Genomic DNA, 20,558 nt, shown 5'->3' on the forward strand with positions numbered 1-20,558 from the left:
GTGTTACTGAATGTTAAAGCTGTAATGAGATGCTTCTTCTGATTGTGTGGTTATTAAATAAATAATTAAAAAAAACAACACCAAACAAAAGTAGCAAAGACCTGCCAACTTACTAGCTTATTGAAAGCATCTTCTAAAACAGAAGCACAATAAAAGCATTTCGGATACCAAAATAGACCTGAGCACCCACAGATCCTCACCAAAGGGTATACTTCTGGGAGAAGGTTAAGATCTCAGAAAGGAGCTCTGAGAAAGGGCTGCTGAAAGGAATCATGTTCTGCCGTGTTCAGATGGAATGTCCTGTAGATATCTGTTAAGTCTATTTGGTCTATAGTATCATTTAACTCTGATTTTTCTTTACTGATTTGGGGGGAGGGCTGTATGCTCTTTCTACTGGTAAGTGAGGTCTTGACATCATCCACTGTTATTGTGTGATGTTAATCTGGGCCTTTATGTCAAGCAGTGTTTGTTTTGTGAAAGTGGTTGCATCAAAGTTCCATTTGTATATGTTTAGGATTGTAATATCTTGTGATGGATTGTTCCTATCATCAATATGAAGTGACTTACTTTGGAAGTCCATGTCATCAGAGTTTAGCATTGCTGTGTCTGCTTGCTTTCTAGCTGCATTTACTTGAAGTGCCTTTTTCCATCCTTTAACCCTTAGGCTGTTTGTCTTTACCAGTGGGGGATGTTTCTGGCAGGCAACAAATAGTCCAGATTTTTAATTCAATCTGAAAGTTTGTGTTTCTAGATGGGAGAATTGAGATCAGCAAATTCAGAGTTATTTTTGAAAGGCGTGCATTCTTTCCCGTTGTTTGTTGCTCTTGTAATATTTGGTACTTTCCTAAGCCTCATTTGCATATTTACTGTTCTAGTGCAGTTTTTCTTTCCTGCAACCTCAGGGGTTGGTTTATCTCTTTCTTGAAGTATCTTTAGCAGCAAAACCTTAAGAGTCATGAATCCCTCTCCCTCTCTCAGTCAACCAACCTCTCCAGAACTAGACATTTTATTCTCATGGCCAAGCTTATCCTGGACTTTTCCATCTTGAGAAATAGAGCCACTGTCCCTCCCATCCCGCAATGCTCAAGACAGAAGCCAACACTGAAACTGCGAGTTGAAGGCCATCCAGAGCTATATGCTTAGGCCCTTTCTCATAAAAACAAAATCAAGCTGGGTGTGGAAGCTCATACCTGGAATCCAAGCACCAAGTAAGCTGAGGCAGGAGGATTGCTGTGATTTTGAGAACAGCTTTGACTACATAGTGAGTTGTAGGACAGCCTGGGCTATGCCATAATAGTCTGTCCAGAAAATGACATAAATGAGACTTAGACAAGTATTACAAGTTTCCCCTCATTTGTGGATCCTAGGTTTTATGTAGTTTCAAACTATATGAAAGCGGAAGAGGAGGCTGGGGGGCAGAAGGAAGGAGGAGGGGGAGGAGACAAAAGAAATGGCACTGGGGAGGGTGAATGTGGTCAAAGCTCATGATATACTTAAAAGAAATGTCTTTATGTTACCCAACACTATGCATAGTGAATACACACCAATAAAAATAAGTAAATAATAAAACAAAAGCCATTGACCTTGTCAACTGCTTCTGTATCTTTACCTTCATCTGCCATCCATTAGATCATCCTGTCTATCCCACAAAACAGGAGACACCTAGGATCACTTTCTAGTGCCACTGCTGGTGTGCCATGGACTACAATCACACCACAGCTCCAAACTGATCTTTCCTGCTCCTGTTGTCAACCTTCTCCAGGTGACAGCAAAATAGACTGGAAAAATACCATTATTCCTATTTCCCTTGGAATAGAACCTGAACTCCCTATATTTATGAGGCCTGCTGCTGCCAACTCAGATGAGGCCTTCCTCTTCTTGGTATGCCGTTCTACCTTTCCTTTCACTCCTCTTTTCCTACAAACCACGAAGCCGTTCCTACACCAGGACCTTTTCCCATGCAGCCCTTCTTACCTGAAATGCTCTTGCGTGGTTCAGCCTTGTGTTTCAAGACGTCAGTTAAACATGACCTTCTCATAATGACCTTCCCTGACTGCTGTTCATTCAGCACAACTTGCTGCATGTGTTAGGATGCACAGATTCTCACTCATTCCATTTGTAGCACGCAGTACGTTGCTACCTGTGCGTTCGTCTGTGTGTAGAACATCTTGCCCATCAGACAGTAAATCTGTAAGAGTAGAGATCATAGATGTTTTCCTTTTTATCTTGAGCACCTCAGCATGTGGCATGTGTCAGGCATGGGGCAGTCACTCAACAACGATTATCACATTGAAGAATGAATGGAAGCTTCACCTTTTTGTCTCATTGTGATCCTCACTAACCCTGAGGTTCTTCCTCTTTGGGGGCAGAGGCAGATGTGTTGGAGCTAAGTGGCACTGATTGCAGAAGGGAAGCCTGTGTGGTCCTGCTTTAGAACCTGAGGTTGATGGCATTTGAAATTCTTTTGAATACTTTTGAAATTCTGGGGTATTCTTTTCATATGGAAAATTATAATGAAATTCTACAGTTTCCTGGTATCTTGAAATGTCTATGAGACTTTTAGGTATTAGATCTGAAACGTGGTATATTAGGCTGATTCATGCTCAAAGATAAGCACAGAGCCATCCTCATTGCACCTGCTCTGTTGAATGAGGAACAGTGCATACATGGTGATTTGGACTGTGGCTTAAAGGCAGATGCTCTTTGATAGAGACATTTGCTGATCTCCACTTTGCTTTGTTATCACAAACCAGGTGTGTATTAGTGAAATGCATTCATATAGCTAAAGAGCATACAAAAAGCCATTGAATCAGGGAAGAAAGGATAGAAGGCAAAATTAAGAAGAGAAACAAAGACACAAGGCTGGAGGTCACCAGATAAAAGAGAAGTGATCAAAGGGAAGGGAAGACCTGGTTAGGAATACAAATAGCCTCTTTGTTATTTTTTATTATTTATTTTATGCGTATGACTATAGAGCCTGCATGCATGTAAGTGCACTATGTCGTGCAATACCTACAGAGCTCAGAAGAGGGTGTGGGAGCCCCTGGAACTGGAGTTACAGACAGTTGTTAACCACCATGTGGGTGCTGGGCATCAAACCCAGGTCCTCTACAAAAGCAGCCAGTGCTCTTAACTGCTGAGCCATCTCTCCGGTTCCCAGAGACAGCCTCTTTCTACCTCTGTGAATGAATACATGTAAAAGGCTTAGTTTCCTTCCTTTGGCTGTGGCTGGGCCAATTCCGGCCCTGAGAGGCATACTTCATACACCCCAGCAAGAGTTCCTGCAGATGGGCAACTTGAGGGGTCATTTGTTATATGGATGAAAAGTGAATCCTTGAGGGGCTGGAGAGATGGTTCAGCAGTTAAGAGCACTGACTGCTCTTGCAGAGGACCTGGGTTCAATTCCCAGCACCCAAAAGGTGGCTAACAGTCATCTATAACTTCTGTTCCAGGGGATCTGATGCCCTCTTCTGACCTCCATGGCATTGCATGACATGGGTGCACCCACCTACATATTCATACACATAAAATAAAAGTAATAAATAAAATATGAAAAAAAGAAAAGTAAGTCTTTGAATGTAAAGCTTCACTGGTAAGACTAGGACCGCCTCTTCCACAGCCTCCATGGAACCTAAAGTTTCATCAGCTGACCAGCAACCAAGAATCTTTTCATTTGAGGATAGACTTTTAAGAAAAGCCTCCAAAGATTTCAGCCTTTCACTTCCCTCACTAGAACAGCTGCTACCAGTGAAAATTCAGACTTGAAAGCTAAACCACACCAACACACGCACAGACTTACAGGGGAGTTTTGGGGTTTGTCTTGTTTCCTGGGTTTGGAAACCAAAAAGTGCAGAATCATTGCAAAGGGGTATTCCAGACTTCTCTCCTGGTATTAACTGGCCAGGAATAAAGCTTGAGTGTTTGGGGCATATACGCTTCCAGACACATCTATGAGCACCTAAAAGCCACATTTTATTGTTCTGTAGTGAGGAGTTTTATGACCTTTAGAGTAATTTTGTTTTTGTTGTCGCTCAAAAAAAAAAAAAAAAAAAAAAAAAAAACCACGATAAGGAAGTGAGCCAACTTCTGGGTAAGGGATGCTGGTTTCAGAGTCCCAGGCACACTCCAGGGTGTGGAAGGTTCTGAGTAAGAGGACTTGTCACCAACTTGGACTATACATAGGTTTCCAAGTTTTATTCTTGCAAACAAGATTTCTGCCCATCTCAGAGTTTGTGAAATAACTGGAAACGGCTGTATGGAGATGTCCTAAGGCCAACCTTCTTACTCCCTCCAGGGACCATGTCTAAGAATACTGTCAACAGGAGGTCGAAACCTAAGAGTCCAGGACTCACTTTGCAAGGAAGGACAATCAATGTGGGAATGCAGGAGTGACCTTACAATAGTCTTGCTTCTGTAATCAGTCAACTTGACACTGTCTTAGTGTGTGTGCGTGTGTGTGTTGCGTGTGTGTACTTGCATGTGATTGTGTATGTGCAAATGTGTGTAGCAACGCATAGGATATCTTCCTCAATGGCTCTCCACCTTATTTTTTGAGACAAGGTCTTGTACTGAATCTGGAGCTTGCTGATTTGATTAGACTGGCTGGACGGCAAGTCCCAAGGATCTTCCTGTCTCCACATACCTAGTGTTGGGATTATAGTCATGTGCGCCTATGCTAGCGTTTTACATGGATGCTGGGGATCTAAGCCCCATGCTTATGGGGAAAGCACATCAACTGAGCCATCTTCTTCAGCCCTTGTACTGTGTTTTAATATCGCTCCTCAATCTTGGACACAGTTGAGTACATGTTCCCTGGAATCTCTTCTTTCTCTCTTTATCTAACCCCTAGACTAACCATTCCTGTTGGTTTCCTTTGCTAAATCATCTTCTTTTATCCATCATTTCAACTAGAGACTCAGCTAAGAGGGAGTTTGCTTTCCAGAGGACACTGAACAATGTCTTACAATTTTGATTGTCACATTGGGGAGCAGGGGTTGTACTACTGGCATCTGGTGAGTATAAGCCAAGGATGATGCTACATGTCCCATAAGACCCAGGGGAGCCACCAACACAAAGAGGACCTCTTGTAAAATATCGGTACTGTGGAGGTTGAGTGCTAACTTCGTCATGATTGTTCCATAGTATTCCAGATCCTTTATTTTTCTCCTCTTACATTTCATGTAGGTTACCTCTACTGTGACTTTAAAAAGAAATATTTACACTTTGATGACTCCCAGATCTTTGTCCTCAGCAAAGCATCTCTCGATTACCCAGCATCCTACAGGACATCTTCAGTTTGATATGTGCATAGCCAATTTTTCTTTTATTTTAACTTGGGACTTTTGACAAGGAAATGATTGAAAAAGTTGTCAAGTAGTCTATAATACATAGTTATCTAAAATAACTATTTCAAAACAACATGAGATAATGAGACATGGACCAAAACTATTGAAGAGAAATCTTCAATAGGAAGGAAAATTTTGTTCCAGGGAGCCTTGTACAAGGAGCCCATAGTCTTGCCCTAGGGTGATAGGGTAGATTTTCAACAAATACAAGTTTAAATTTACAAATATTTCTCTGAGTTGGAAGACCTCAAAGATTTATGTGCTTTTCAGTTGCTTGACTTGTTGAAACGTAACTGTGTCTTATGAGCTATTAGATTGATATTGAATAAGGGCATTTCTCAGGAAAGCTCCTCTTTTCCTTTGGCCCCTGGCCCCCCTCTTGACCATCCCCCTCTCCACTGGCAAGACCCAACAGGAAGCTCATGTGTCTCCCACCACACACATGTACACAGCACATAGAGGAACTAACTGTATGTGAACTGATTATGTGCGTTTAGGAGAAACAACCATTCCTGCAGTGTACCTTCTGAGTTCCTTCAGAATAAGATAGTCAACATGACGATGAAGGAGGCAGGAAAGAGAAAGTGTGACAAGTGGACCCTCATAGGATATGCCTCGTGGAGGGCTTAGAACTGTGTGCCGGAACTTGTGCTTACAGCATGTTTCCTGAATCACTGTCATCTCCCATTGAAACCAGGTGCCTACATGTCTGGAGTCTTTTAGTGATAGGGTGACGAGATACTGGAGAGGCATTGCCTGGAGACACAATGCTTCCAAAGCAAGCCAAATAAAACACATCCCAATGTTCCTAAATGCCTCCGTGTTGAGAAGAACAATCTCTCACCAACTTGTGGCCTTCTGGGGAGCTGTCCATCTATATATCTCTTTATGTCAGAAACTTGCAGCTCTATCTGTGTGTGGTTTATGTTCCCCCTTCCTCCAGCCCCTGACCAAGGCAATTTCATGCTGACTCTGTAATTACAGTGGGATCGTGCCAGAAAATTCCTAGAAAGCAGAAAAGAAATTTTTAAATTGAAATTCTGCAATTTTCATACAATATATTTTGATGACGCTTAGATTCCCTGCTCCACCTGCATCCCCCCACTTGATGCCCCCCACCCAATTTAATGTACTCTATTATATATATACATGTACATATAATGTATGTATATGGCCTAAAGAGTCTAGAAATTTTTTACTGTACTCTATTATATATAAACATATATAATACATATATATGCATGTATATATATGTTTGTATATGGTCTAGAAATTTTTAAAAAATACAGTTCACTTAAAAAATTTTAGCATTTGAAACTGGAGAAGATTCTTACAGGTAGTAGAGACAGAAGAATTAAGAACAAAACTTATATATATAGAGGCTGTATGACCTGTGTCCATTTCCAGACTATCCTATTATCAGATTTATTTAAAGCAAAATTCACCTTTTTAACAATGGGTGAGTATCCAGAATACAGATGGCCTCTGTTTGGGTTATAAAATATTACCATAAACATGTCCAAGACCTTCAACACAGTATGGAGTTTGACACAGAAAGTGCAGCTGAGGAAGTTGGAGAGGAAGGGGTTAAAGTTATTAGCTGACAAATGGATGGTGTTAATAAAACCTAAAACCAGTCTTTGCCTTAATAAGATTAGCAAAACAGCTTTCCCTCTATGTGAAGGAACATGAGTTTAAGAAACATGAACCAGCAGTGTAACCAGCCTGTATAAGAAAGTGCTCCATTAAAGTGTTTGGCCTACACTGCTACAGCTCTTATGTTAATGTTTTGAGCCGTAATTGATGCCTTAGCCGTATGTTTGTCCCTGGGGAGCTTTTGTGAAGGCTTCTTTTTATTTGTTATCCTATATCTAGTATATCATAAAATCCTTTCTGTATTCAGAAATGAGATCTTGTTAACACACTATCAGTTAATTTAAGGTAACTAAATTGGTTGTTTTTCTCATTATTACAATGAAATATCTAACAAAAGCAACCTATGAGAGGAAGGGTTTATTTCGGCTCATTGTTTGAGGGTACAGTCTATCATGATGGGGAATTCATGGCAGCAGGAACTTGGGTCACATTGTGTGGCATTACTAAGCCATATTACAGTGATGGATTATAAAGAAAGAACCTGACTCTCAGCACTCATTTTAAGGTCAAGAGTGGACCTGAACTGCTGAATACCTGTCCTTCAGATGTCTCAGAACCGTGCTTCCAAACAGTGGCTTGCTCCTTCGTTACTGTGACAGTATTTCCAGTATGAAACAGGGAAGTAAGAAGTTGTGATGTACTTATCAGAGAATCTTGCCCTTTGATCCTTAGGCCTAAAATTACTCAGTCTTAATTTCTCTTAGTATTTGCAATTGGAAAATCTTGCTGCTTTTGATATGTAAAGTATCCATACATATATTCATATGCTATCTTTGATGGAGGGCAAAGAGGGGTCCTGAGGGATTAAGGTCATATGCCCAAGTCACAGAAGAGCACATGGCTCAGTGATCATGGTTACATTATAAATAATAACGTTTTGGCTGCAAGGTTAGGTAAAAGTCTTTAGACCAGATTATGTCCATATTGTAAAAGTCTCTCCTACATAGTCAGAAAGCAGAGAACAGTGAATGCTAGTGCTCAGGTGATTTTGTTCTTTTCATTCAGTGTGAGACCCTAACCCATGGGATGGTACCACCAACATTAAAGTGGGTCTTCTCCCTTCAATTAGCCTAATCTAGAAACTGTCTCAGTGCTATGCCCTGAAGTCTATCCTTTATGTGATTCTAGATTTTGTTGACAAATCACTATTAACCATCACATAAACCAAAGTATTATCTTAGAGACTTGGAGGAAAGATTCTCAAAGAACATCCCAAGTTCCTCCTAAGATCCAAGCATTACTCAGACAGAGAAGGATGAGAACAGAGGCGTGTATGAAGCTACAACATGACATCAGTTTGGAGTTAGAAAGGGCATCTGAAGGAGAATCCACTTGATGCCTGGTCTGAGAAGACAGAAGATCACTGGTTAAACTTGGGCAACTCAGCTCAGCAGAAGAAAAATGTTGGGCAAGGAAATGAAATAGAGGAAAGGTGCAAAGATCAAAAATTGTAGTTATCTCATTTTTAAAATGTGTAGTCTCCTTGGTATTCTTTCACTGGAGAAAATCAAACACTCTCAACCCCTCAAGAGTGTGATGGGCCTGTCCTGTAGAGTTGTCCTTGAATCCTCCATGACTATGAGGGAGCTGAAGCTAAAGAACTGGACAGAATATGAGGCGGAGGAAGAAGAAAAAGAGGAGGAGGAAGGGGAGGAGGGGAAGGAATAAGAAGAGGAGGAGAGGGAGGAGGAGGAACAGCAACAAACTTGTGGGCTCCGTTAGTTATTTTAATGATTAAGGATTGTTTCTTTCTTGAGTGCCAAGCAGAGAATGCCTCCATTGTAAGTCTAGCTTCATATGCTGGGAAACTGTAACAGCTGCTTTTCGACTGGTATGGGGTGAATAGAAACAGGTGTGCAAATCATCATCATTATTTTTCCAGTTGCCACTAACACAGTTTTGTAAGAATGCTCTATGGGCCAGGACTTTCTAGTCATCATGCACAACCACAGTGAATCTAAAGTGCAATTATTACACCAATCCTTAAATGAATATTTCATGTGTATAGATCTGTCTCCGAGATATTCAGATGGAAGTTGGCATCATGGAAGGGATAGGAGGGGAAGGTAGAACCAGGGAGGGAAGACTAGGAAAAAACAAGACGCTTTAGGAAGGAGACACTGAAGGGAAAATCCTCCCCAGCAATGACTTCATTGACAAGGAGGGACAAGTTCTCTTCCCCGGTGTTTACATATGCTATTGTTTCCGTCTTTGATGCTTCGTTTACTTTGGAAGGAAATATTTTATCCCTTTTGAGATAATTAATTTTTGTCAGCTTCGCTGTTTATAAGGGAAACTGAGAAACTGTTAATTGAAATACAGAATGAGTCACTGTTTTCAGTAATTTTTGGCAGCATTCTAATTTGTGTCAATTCCAGCCTAATTATTAGATTTTGTTGGAAGCAGGAAGCATATTTGATTTTTTTTCTCTTATTGAATTTTTTCTTTCCCCACTTTTTTTTTTTGAAACGTGTTGTCTGGAAAAGATTGTATAAGTTGTATCAATGTGAAGTGAAATACCCATATATCTGAAATCCTGGGAGGTTTATTGCATCATGCTTGGCTCTACACAGTAGTTCAATATTTAGAAAGCTTGTAGATTGTGATCTCCCTCCTTCCCTCCTGCTTACCCGAAGCTTCAATGAGAAAATGTGATTCTTTTAAAGACCTTTTCACTGGGATGGAGTCGCAGTCTATGGACCATCACTAATGACATCATGGAAGTGAATTTCCCAGAAGCCATCAGGGAGAGTTCATTTGGAAATCCAATTGAATGTCACTTGCAAAGGGCAGTCGCCTGGTAGGGGTAGCCAGTTATGCATCCCTGAGTCGTTGGTTGTAAAAGCATTAATCACTATGAACTCATTTACTGTCAACGCAAACACACTGCATTATTCTACAGGAATTTTGTTCCAAATGATCATTAATGCAGGCAACACGGAGCTGCTGGTGTGGCTGAGGTTAATAAAATCTGTCAGCTCAATGGCCAGCGTAATGGGCCTGTTAATGGCTCTTAATAGAAGCTGGATATTTCTGACTGCAGTGAGGAAAGGCAGGAAGAGATGCAGGTGTTTGCAGGGCAGACAACTCCATCTCTCAGCTCCTGAGGCTTCTTCTGGATAGAGACAGCACTGAGATCAGTCACTGAGTATGACCAGGGACCAGAGTCAGTGATGGCTGGGAGCCTTGGCACCCATGGTGGGCAGGGAAGGGAGTCCCCAGGATGACCAAAGAGGGCTCTGCTTGCTCTCTAGCATGCTGCAGCTGGTTTCGGACATCCAACCTGGAGCTATGAATAGCCCAGACTCCTGCCTCCGCTCCATCCTGAGCCCATCCATGAGAAAGCTGACAGTCACAATAACAGTAACAACCATGAAAGCTCTCATCAGATGCTCCCAAGGACCAAGGACTAAGTGATCACACACATACACACACACACACACACACACACACACACACACACACACACGAATTCTAAATAACAGTAACAACCATGAAAGCTCTCATCAGATGCTCCCAAGGACCAGGGACTAAGTGATCACACACACACACACACACACACACACACAGATAGTGATCACACACATACATACACACACACACACACACACACACACACCAGAGGTCGGTCAGATGTCCTCACAGCAGTGTTCTAGGAGCAATGGCCTATGTGTTGTTCCCATTTGATAGTATGGAAGGCCAAGCCAGAGGTCTTTAGCTACCAGCCCAAAGTGATATTCAGAAGACTTTGTCCTTAAGCACCATGCTCCTTTATTGGAGGGAGACAGAAGCAGCAGCCTACAGTCAAACTCCAAAGGTACAGGACTTGGACCTTTCTCCATTTGTACATCCACCTTGCCAGTCAGCACTTCCAGGGCCAAGCATGGGCCAAGCCCATAAAAGCTCTGGTTTCTTGCAGTACTTCCTTACCACAACGCGGGGTTCCGAGAGCCCTTAGGATGCCCAGCTGTTCAGTGTCACCTGGTTGTGGCCTTGGCTGAGACATCTTGCAAGCCTCTCTCTAGCCAGTCTTTCTCACCCTACCCCCACTTGTCGCAAAACCTGTCACATTTCTTGTCGTCTGAGGCTCATCTTGACCTCCTGATTGTATTCTATTTACAGGGGGGTAAAAGAAGCTACTGATTCTTGGGGACTCCTCCTGAGCACAAGTCTTATGAGACTGGCATCAATAGATGCACCGAGACAGAGACATGAGCTCTAGATACACAGGCTGTTTGGCAGCAAAGGGACACTCTCAAGTCCTTTGAGAACTGCTGTGACTGAGGTGCTGACAGTCACTTGGGGCTGGAAATCAGAAGGCATGGAGTTGGAAAAGGAGACTCTGGATGCAAGGTGCTCCAAGAGAAGTGGCAATTGGGCAGAGTGACAGAGGGCTTTGTAAATGTCTTCAGCAAATGAAGGAAGCATTGAGCAGACACTCCCCCTCTCCCCCAGGGACCATTCCTGAAGCAGCTTCCAAACCCCAAGAGGGAGCAAGCCCATGTTGACTTTATCACTATCAACACCCCCATCCCTTAAGTTGTGTTTCCTTGATTGTATCATTTTTTAAAATGCAGTTTGAATATTTAAACAATATGACAGAGCAGATGGTCAAATGGATAGGAGATTCATGGAAGGAAGGAACACACAGAGTTTCAGAGGGGACTTAGCGCACCCCACAGCATCTACCATCCCCGGGGGAACTGGTCTCAGTGCTGACTGCAGTAAAAACACAGAGATGGTAGGGCATGTTCTCTGGGTCCCCAAAGCTGAGAGATGCACACTGGAAGTGCTAGACTACATGGCACCATATGTAATGGCATAGAACTGAGTAAGAGAAATTAACAAGAGGGAAAATTCACAGACCGCATTACAGAAGATTGCATTGGCTGTAAAGCACATAGAGGATCAGCAGACACATGGAAAAAAGACACATATGGAGAAGAAGCGTGGGGAGCGTTTTAGATGGAGAACAGCATGCAGAGCACAAAGAAAGCAAGAGACGCCATCCTATTCCAGTGGAGGAAGAACATGTCTGTGGATGTGTGCATAAGAAAGCATGTATGCATGTAAGAGTGTGTGTTTGAGAGTGTGTAAGAGTGTGCGTGCTTGGCACGTACACATGCGTGTGAATGTTAGAAGAAGAGCACAGTGTGCAGTATGCAAGGCCAGAGAGGATATTAACACATCTCAAAGAGCCTTGGTACCCAGAGAGAGGAGTTTGGACCAACATAGCAGGCAGAAGGGAGCTACTAGGTCCTGGACATCCTAGAATGATCAAACTCAAGTTTTGGAAAAGTCAGCCTGGCAGTGTACAAGTGAATGTACTGGACAGTGAAGAGGGAATTATGGGCACTGTGAGCAGCCTGGGCACCCTGCCTCATGATTTTCCTCTTTTCTTCTACAGCACACTTCCATATTTCCCTTATCACTGGTTGAAGCCATCCTCAGACCATATCACTATCCATCGAAGAAGCTAGGACTCACATTGTTGACTGTTTTTAATCTTGCCTATATTACCAGGTAAGAATTGCACAGAGAGGGTCAACTGAGGTTTGGCATTCAGAACTCTAAGGAACAGTCCGTAAAAGTATTCCACTAGAATCTCTACATTGGCTTAGCTGTGATCTACCCATTTTTAAATTTCCAAGGGAGAAAGATTCTTATTGTTTGATTTTAAGACTCATGTAAGCTCACATTCAGAGGACACAGAGGTATGCCTGAACACACAGAGAGAGAGAGAGAGAGAGAGAGAGAGAGAGAGAGAGAGAGCAAAGCACATCTTTTCCCCTCATGAAGAGTTAGGAGTCAGTCATTGTAAAGAAGCACATAGGCATGCTTTTCCAAGAATATATTTATTTAATTTGCATTTGCCATTAAAATGTCTGAGGCATGAATGACCTGAGGTAACTATACATACTCCATCAAAATAGGCATGTGGCAGGAGGGGCAAGCTGCTTCTGTCCATTCCTGTCGCCTGCATCACTGTAGGCGTCACACAGCTGCATCTTGCATTTGAGCACCTAGAAGACACTTGGAGAGTTGCCCAGAGACCTACAGAAAATGTTTGCTAGAGTCATGGAGAATGAATCAAGTAGTTGGCCTCGATTTCATCACTCAGCCACCTGACACTAACTTTAGGTAATGCTGCTTAGTGGTCTACAATCAAGGGAATGCACTGGACCTTCTGCCTGGTACTTGAGAATGCCCTCATCCCTTCCACAGCTATTTACTTATTTATGTATTTATTCATTCTTTCTTTCTTTCTTTCATTTAGAGACAGTATCACTTTTTTGAATAACTTTGAAAAACTATTTTATTTATTATTTTCATTTTATGTGTATGACTATATTGCCTGCACATATGTGGATGCACCCATGTTGTGCAGTGCCGCGGAGGTCAGAAGAGGGCTTCGGATTCCCCTGGAACTGGAGTTAAGGACGGTTCGTAGCTGCTATGTAGGTGCTGGGAATCAAACCTGGGTCCTCTTCAAGAGCAGTCAGTGCTCTTAACTGCTGAGCCATCTCTCCAGCCCCAAGAGAGAGACAGTATCTCTTATAACACAAGCTAGTCTTAAATTCGGCATATAACTAAGGATGACTCAATGACACTGAACTTTCAATCCTCACATCCCCAACTCCCAAATACTGGAATTACAGAAATGTACCACCATGCCTATATAATGTTGGGGACTGAACTCCGGACTTCGTGTATGCCAAACAAACACTCTATCACTGAGTTACATTGCCAGCCCCACCTTCTACAACCTGCTCGTGAGACCCTGTACCATGCCTGAAAAAAACCATACCAAGTACAGGACCTGCATGCTGGAAGCTGGTCAGTACTCCTTCTCTGAACCCATGTGACAGTCTGGATTGTCTCCCCATAGTCCCGGTATAGGAAGCCCTTTAGTACAATGCTCTGTTAGTGATGTGAGCCAAGCAAGAGATCACATTCCAAAGGACATGGGCCGGAGGGACCATTTTCATGAATGTTACCAACCTTTGCCCTAAAGCTGGGTACCCAGAACTCTTGAGCTGGCTCCTTCATGACCCTCCTGCCTTTCCATGTTGTCTTCTCCCGTACCCTGCCTCACTCTTTCCTGAGTGCCCCAAGTCTTTCTTGCTTCTCTTTCTTCTACAATAAAATCTCCCCAGAGTCCAGTGCTTGATAGTATTCTCCAACCTCTGGGGTATTTCAGTCTTAACAAAAGACATTTTCTGAGAACAAGGCTGAAGCTGGGGACCACTGGTGGTTGACACCTGGATCATTATGCTAAGAAGGCTCCTGAGGGCCGTATTGTATGATTACTAAGCAAAGTTATAGTAGTGTGAGTTTGGACAGTGGTGGGGTATGTGCTATGTACATGTCATATTTTGCTTAACCCAAAGGAATAATTCCTTACTACAAAGCATTGGGACCTGGTGGGGAGTAAAGAGCACAGACACATCAGACACATGAAGCTATGTCTGCTGTACATGCTGTAGAGCAAGCCGTGTGGAAGCTTGCTCGTAGTCCACTTCAATTTGTATTCCCCACCTTTTTGTGGACTTCAATTCTTTTCATTGCTAAGCATAATTCTTGGTTTTAATATGATGACTCATTTGTTGACATATTAACTTTTTTAAGGACTTGAAAGTCGATCATCAGTTTATACATCTGACCGTTGAAGAGTTCCTATGGTCTCAGCTGTTATTAGAAAGAGTTGCAGTGATCATAATGATGAACAATGGTGGCCAGAAAGTCTAGACCTGACAGTGTGTGGGTCCCAGTTCCAAGGATGCTGGGAACTGGAAGGTTTCTAAAGAAAGCATGAAGAGGGGGTGAGTTACAGCATGTCCTGTGTCCATTCACTTGTTTGTTTTGCCAAGGACTGTGTTTAGATACTGTGGACATAGGGAGGTACAAAGCCTGTTCCCCTAGGGACTGTCTAGAAATGAGAAGGATGGGCAGTGGGAACACACAGCAATGAACTAGCACCAAGGAGCCCGGGGTGCTGTGGGCACACGCAGAGATGGACAGGGCTGGCTTTCTAAAGGGACAAGTTGTCTAAGCTTAGACCCAGAGAAAGAGTAAGAATAACTCTGAAAAAATGTGGAAAGGACCTTTCAGGCTGAGGGAATGATGACACTGGGGGAACTGGAGAGTATAGTTGAGGACAGGGGAAAATTAGGACATGAATACTTCTCAGTGAATTTGCATTTATAAGCTGAGTGCTTTTCTGATTAAAGAAAGGTTTTGAGCAGAGTCATAAATACTATGAGTTAAGTAACAAAGGTGTTAAGTAAGGAGATTGAGGCTGAAGTGTGGGAATTGGACTGAGGAGGAAACTCAGCAGCCTTGATATCAGGCAGCAGCTCACAGAACCTAACTGGAGCAGGATGACCTAGAGATCAACTGGCCCTGGGACACTGCGGTTCTAATAGGTTAGATGGCATGCTCAAGGTCATGAGCTCATAAAGCAGAGGTGGAGGAGGAACAACACTTAGGACTAAAGCCACATTAAACTGGGGTCTTCTATTTCCAAGCCCAGTTCTTTCTCCAATGTGCACATAACTTACTGTCTCAGCAAAACCTCAGGGCCGGTGCTGAAGACTGGATGCGAAAGCGGGTGTAAAGCTTGCCCTGGTCTTGGCACTTTAAAATCTTTCTTGCTGTTTTGTTCCCACTTTGTACTCTAATGGGACACTAAAAATAATATAGATAATGGAACAAATGGAGGGGAGGGATGGAGACCTGTCACCAAAGGGAATGTGACCATCTGGTGGCCCTGATGCTAGAAAACTGTGATGATTTGGGATCTGATTCCTGTTATCTCTAAAGAGAAATACTAAACCAAATGCAAATGAACTTGGGGGAGTTTTTCGTTGTTCCAAAATGGACGTTTCCGTATCAGTTCCACCCCTCATAAGTGGACCTGAGACTCCGCCTGCTGCCTCTGCCCTGGCACTTCGCACCTCCAAGCCCTCATGCGCACAGATGGCCACTAACAAGCTCCCCAGTGGTGGCTACAGATGGAGAGATTGTAGGAAAGTGGCTCTTAGGTGCGTCAAATGGGGAGCTGGCATACCAGCAGCGTGGGCTGGGGCCCCAGAGAGCGTGAGAAACAAACATGAGTCAGGAACATGGCAGTAACTCTGAACTAGAGAAACATTATACTGATGAAACCACAGTACAATGACCTAAAAATAGCCATGCAAACCCGAGGGACCGCCTCCCCTGTGCTGTTCACTTTCTGTTACTTCTCAGATTGCAAAATTGGAGGTCTGACCCATCAGAGGGAAAACAAAGCTTCGCAGAGTACTGACTGAAAATCTTTCATTTCCTTTGGAAAGCGTTAGTCAGCTCTAACCCTGGTAGCTTGCTCATTCCTCCCTGCTCTCTCACCCCCAAACGCCTCATCTCACTCCAAGGCAGTGGTGAGGACAAGGAAAGCAATGTTCCTTCTTTGAGCTTGCTCATTTTTTTTTAAAGAATAGAGCACATATTTCCCCCAATACAGGGCTGGTCCTCCTGGGAAAAGCAAAGTCATACAAGGCCAAGCACCAGCCAGCATTGATCCTGAGTAAGTGGAGATGAGCTATGCACACATATCACAGGACCATGAGCTGGAAAGCGGGTGTCATAAAACGGTGAACGGAGTTCCAGGGACACAGAGGAGGAAGCGGTGGCATGGGAAGGTATCGTGGAAGGCATGCATTGAGCCCGAGACCCAAAAGACCAAGCAGGTTTAGAGCTGCAATAAGTGAAAAAGACTGAATGTGAGAAAGTTCTCAAGCCAAGAGAATGCAGAGCACACAGAAGAAGACACACTCATGGATCTGTTAGTGGGGCACACTAGCAAAATAACCCGGGGACTATGTGCTCTTAGAAGCTTATGAATGGCAGCCTGGAAGAGGCTGGCATATGCTTTTAAATTTGTGAGAGGATTTGTCCTAATACCTCCTTCTTGGAATGAAACTATCATTCATCAAGATGGATTTAATGTGGCCATCCTACCAAGCGTCACAGCTTAGCAACAGCATTCTGGCTACAGAGCATGGGTCGTTCCCTACCTCCCTGTGAGCGTGTGGCAGATGCTAGCTGTAGCTCACTGTTGCTGCCCAGTATCTTAGGAGAGGATTGACCCACATACTCCTAGCCTGGGGAAGAATCCAAATCCAAACTTCCAAGTATATTTTTTACTGAATACCTCACTTTCCTATCATCAACAAGTTGAAATAATTTTAAATCAAACCCTTGTAAGTCTGGGGCATCAATACAGATGGTGGGAATTTGATGTTGCTATTGTTCATTCTGTGGAGTTGGGGTAAATGTGAACAGTATTCATGGCCAAGGAACTGTGCTTTAAAAAGTCCTGACAACAGTTAATATGGATGGAGGTGATAAGGGATAGGAACAACTTAAAATAAAACAATAATATAAAATAAAAATTAGGTTGCCAAGCAACCTAATGTGTTTAATCATAAAGTCTTATTCTTCATCCCATGATAGCCCATAATTTCAGTGGTATCCCACATCTGAGTGTTTGATTAGTGCTGACTTTCAGTTTGACCAGACCTGGGATCATCTAGGAGACAGCCCTCCAGGCACACTGAGAGATTATTCAGATTATATTAGCCTCTAGACATGCCTGTGAGGGATTATCTTGGCTATATTAATTGAGGTGGGAAGACCCACCCTAAAAGTGCGTGGCTCCATTTCATTGACCCCTGTCCTGGACCACAAGCATTTATGGGGTCTCTTCATCCTGACTATGGGCACAATGGGATCAACTGCTTCAAGATCCTTGACTTCCCCCTCCTTGATGACTGTGCTCCTTATCTATAAGCCAAAATAAACCCTTCCTTAGTTTTCTCTTGTCAGGGTATTTTATCATAGCTATGAGAAACATAACTAAGACAAGGGGTCCAGGAAGGTTTTTGGTAGGTCTCACCCGAGTGAACATACTATAATGGTAAAGGGTCTTGTGACCCACAGGAGTTGCTTTTGGCAAACAACTTTACAAATGTCTCCACCAAGGCTGGTTGTTCCTGTCTGCCTGTGAAATGCTTACACTAGGATACCTGCCATACCAGCAGAGACATGGAGATATTGGTCTACCAAGATCAGGGCAGTAGTGCCCTACAGGCCAGCTGGGGCTATTGCAGTGCTTGGGGAATTTTTTTCTACTCCTATTATCAGGGTGGGGTGGGGGTGAGGGTTGGAGGGATGCTATGGCACTGTTGGGGTTCTCAGCAGTGGGAATGACATGCTAAACCTTAACATAGATGCAAATGGAGGTGTTCTGTTTGGGAGGCTGAGAATTACAACTTCACCAGTTGTATAAGAGAGCGAGGCTCAGGATAATGTGCATGTGGACACTGAGCACTCAGTAGATTACTGGAGGCTTTGGGGGGATGGAATTTTGGGGAGACTGGCCCTCCCCAAGCCTGGAAGAAGGTTGCTCCAAACACTCAGATGTGGGATACCATTGGAATTATGGGCTGTCATGGGATGAAGAATAAGACTTGCTTCATGGCTTCTTTTCAGTATTAGTTAGCTTTTTATTACTGTAACAAAATCCCAGAGAAAGCCTACTTTAGAAAGAAAAGAGGTTTCTTTAGCTCATGTTTTTAGAACCTCAAAGTCCCTTCTTCTTGTATAACATCATAGTGGAGAGTGTGCTTGTGTGCATGTGTGTGTGTGTGTGTGCATGCGTGTGTGCATATGTGCGTGCGTGCCTCTCTTTCTCTTTATAAAGCCACTAGAAATCCATCCCAGGAACTCAACCCGAATGACCTAATTCAATCTAATCACTTTCCAAAGGATGCACTTCTAAACACCAAAGTCAATTAAGTTTTCATTATCTTAATAGCATTTGCGTAAGACTGTGAATTAAACCCTGCATGAGTTTGGTGAGACAAACCGTACCAAACCATAGCATCCACATCCTCAATTTGTTTTATTCTGATGCTGTGGAACGATGTGACATGAGGACCAAGACTTCATAATGGATATTCCCCAAACCCACAAAACTCCATTACCTGCTTATCTCTAACCACCGACTTGCAGTATTTCCCTACTGATAATAGAGAAAGATCCAGATTTCATGACAACTGTGATGATGCTATGAGGTTTAGAGATGGACTCCAGAAATTAGGTTTTGTTACCATTTGGTGTCCACGCAGGTTGGCTTCCATAGATTACCACAACAGAGAATTCAAGGACACCGAACATTCTCCCGTGACATGAACAGTAATTCTCCTCAAAGTATTGATAAAGCGATCACCAGAGGAAACCCAAACTGAGATTTGAGGTACACTTCCTGATTCTCAGAGGTCCTGGTGGTGGTCTTGTAGCTGAGATCGGTTTGTATTAACTTCAGTGAACAGCATTTAAAGAGCCATGCGTGCTACCAGTCACCCAAACAGCCCTTCATTTAAAAATGTAATTGAACTGAGATACCACGTCACCCCAGGCAGAAAGGCTATCTCTAAGAAAACTAACAACAAATGTTGGCAAGGACAGGGGTGGGGCCCTTGTGCACTAGTGATGGGAATGTAAATCAGTGTGTCCACTGTGGAAAATGAGTATGGAGATTCCTCAAAACACTAAAAATGGATCTAACATAAGCCACAGCTCTGCCACACCTGGTAATATACTCAAAGGAACCAAGCACACAGTGGAGACACCTGCATACCCACCTCTACTGCAACACTCTTTGTAAGAGTGAGTTATGGAATCAACCTAGACACCCATGAACAGATGAATGAATTTTTTGAAAAATGTGCTATGAATACAATGAAGTTTTGTACAGCCACAAAAAATATGAAATTATGTCACTCTCAGGTAAATGGGTAGAACTAGAAATCATCATGTTAAGAGAAAAAAGCCAGATGCAGAAGGAGAAATATTGCCTGTTTTTTCTCATATGCAGAATGTGTGTGTGTCTGTGTGTGTCTGTGTCTGTGTGTGTGTGTGTGTGTGTGTTAGAAGGTAGAAGGAGACCAGTGGAAAGGGACAAGGGAGGGCAATAAGAGTTGAATATGTCCCAAGTATGTGATGTATTCGATTGAAAATGTTATAATGAAATCCATCATTTTGTACACTGAATATACACTCATTTAAAAAATAAAATGGGCTCTGTCATGTATAGTGGATACAATCTCCATCTTTGCCAAGCTTCTAGGATGGTGAGGAAAATAGTCCAGTGGTCAGTGATCATAAGGTACATGATAGGGAGCCCATGGCAAAGGACTTGACCTGCTGGGACTCTGCTAAGTACCTCCAGAAAATCTTTTCTAGAGAAATGGACCTTTAAACTGAACCTTGAAACGTGAGTAAGATGGGACCACCAAGCTTAGACAAGGGCGATGTATGTTCCAGCAGACAGAAGGCTCAGAGGTGTTCCAAGCACAGACACCCACAGGATGAAGGTGCCGAAGCTGCAGAGCTTGGTTCATTTGAGGAACACAAAAGGGTTGAACACTGAGACTGCAACGCTAGGGTAGATGGTGGTAGGCAGGGCAAGCCAGCTTCAGGAGTTGGGGTTTCTGACAGAGTGGTGATCTACTG

General features: G+C 43.0%; 1 protein-coding gene across 2 annotated transcripts in view; it reads left to right on the forward strand.

The window, feature by feature from the left end:
• Positions 1-20,558, forward strand: part of Adtrp (androgen dependent TFPI regulating protein) — a 73,052-nt gene that overhangs the window by 41,859 nt on the left and 10,635 nt on the right. For both annotated transcript variants that reach the window (XM_008831679.2, XM_029562831.1), the window contains exon 4: positions 12,409-12,524. In XM_008831679.2, coding sequence (XP_008829901.1) covers positions 12,409-12,524 — 116 coding nt within the window. The remainder of the gene's footprint in view (positions 1-12,408; positions 12,525-20,558) is intronic.

The sequence above is a fragment of the Nannospalax galili genome, unplaced genomic scaffold (genome assembly GCF_000622305.1).
Source record: "Nannospalax galili isolate Female #2095 unplaced genomic scaffold, S.galili_v1.0 scaffold72, whole genome shotgun sequence".
In the NCBI taxonomy this organism is placed as follows: domain Eukaryota; kingdom Metazoa; phylum Chordata; class Mammalia; order Rodentia; family Spalacidae; genus Nannospalax; species Nannospalax galili.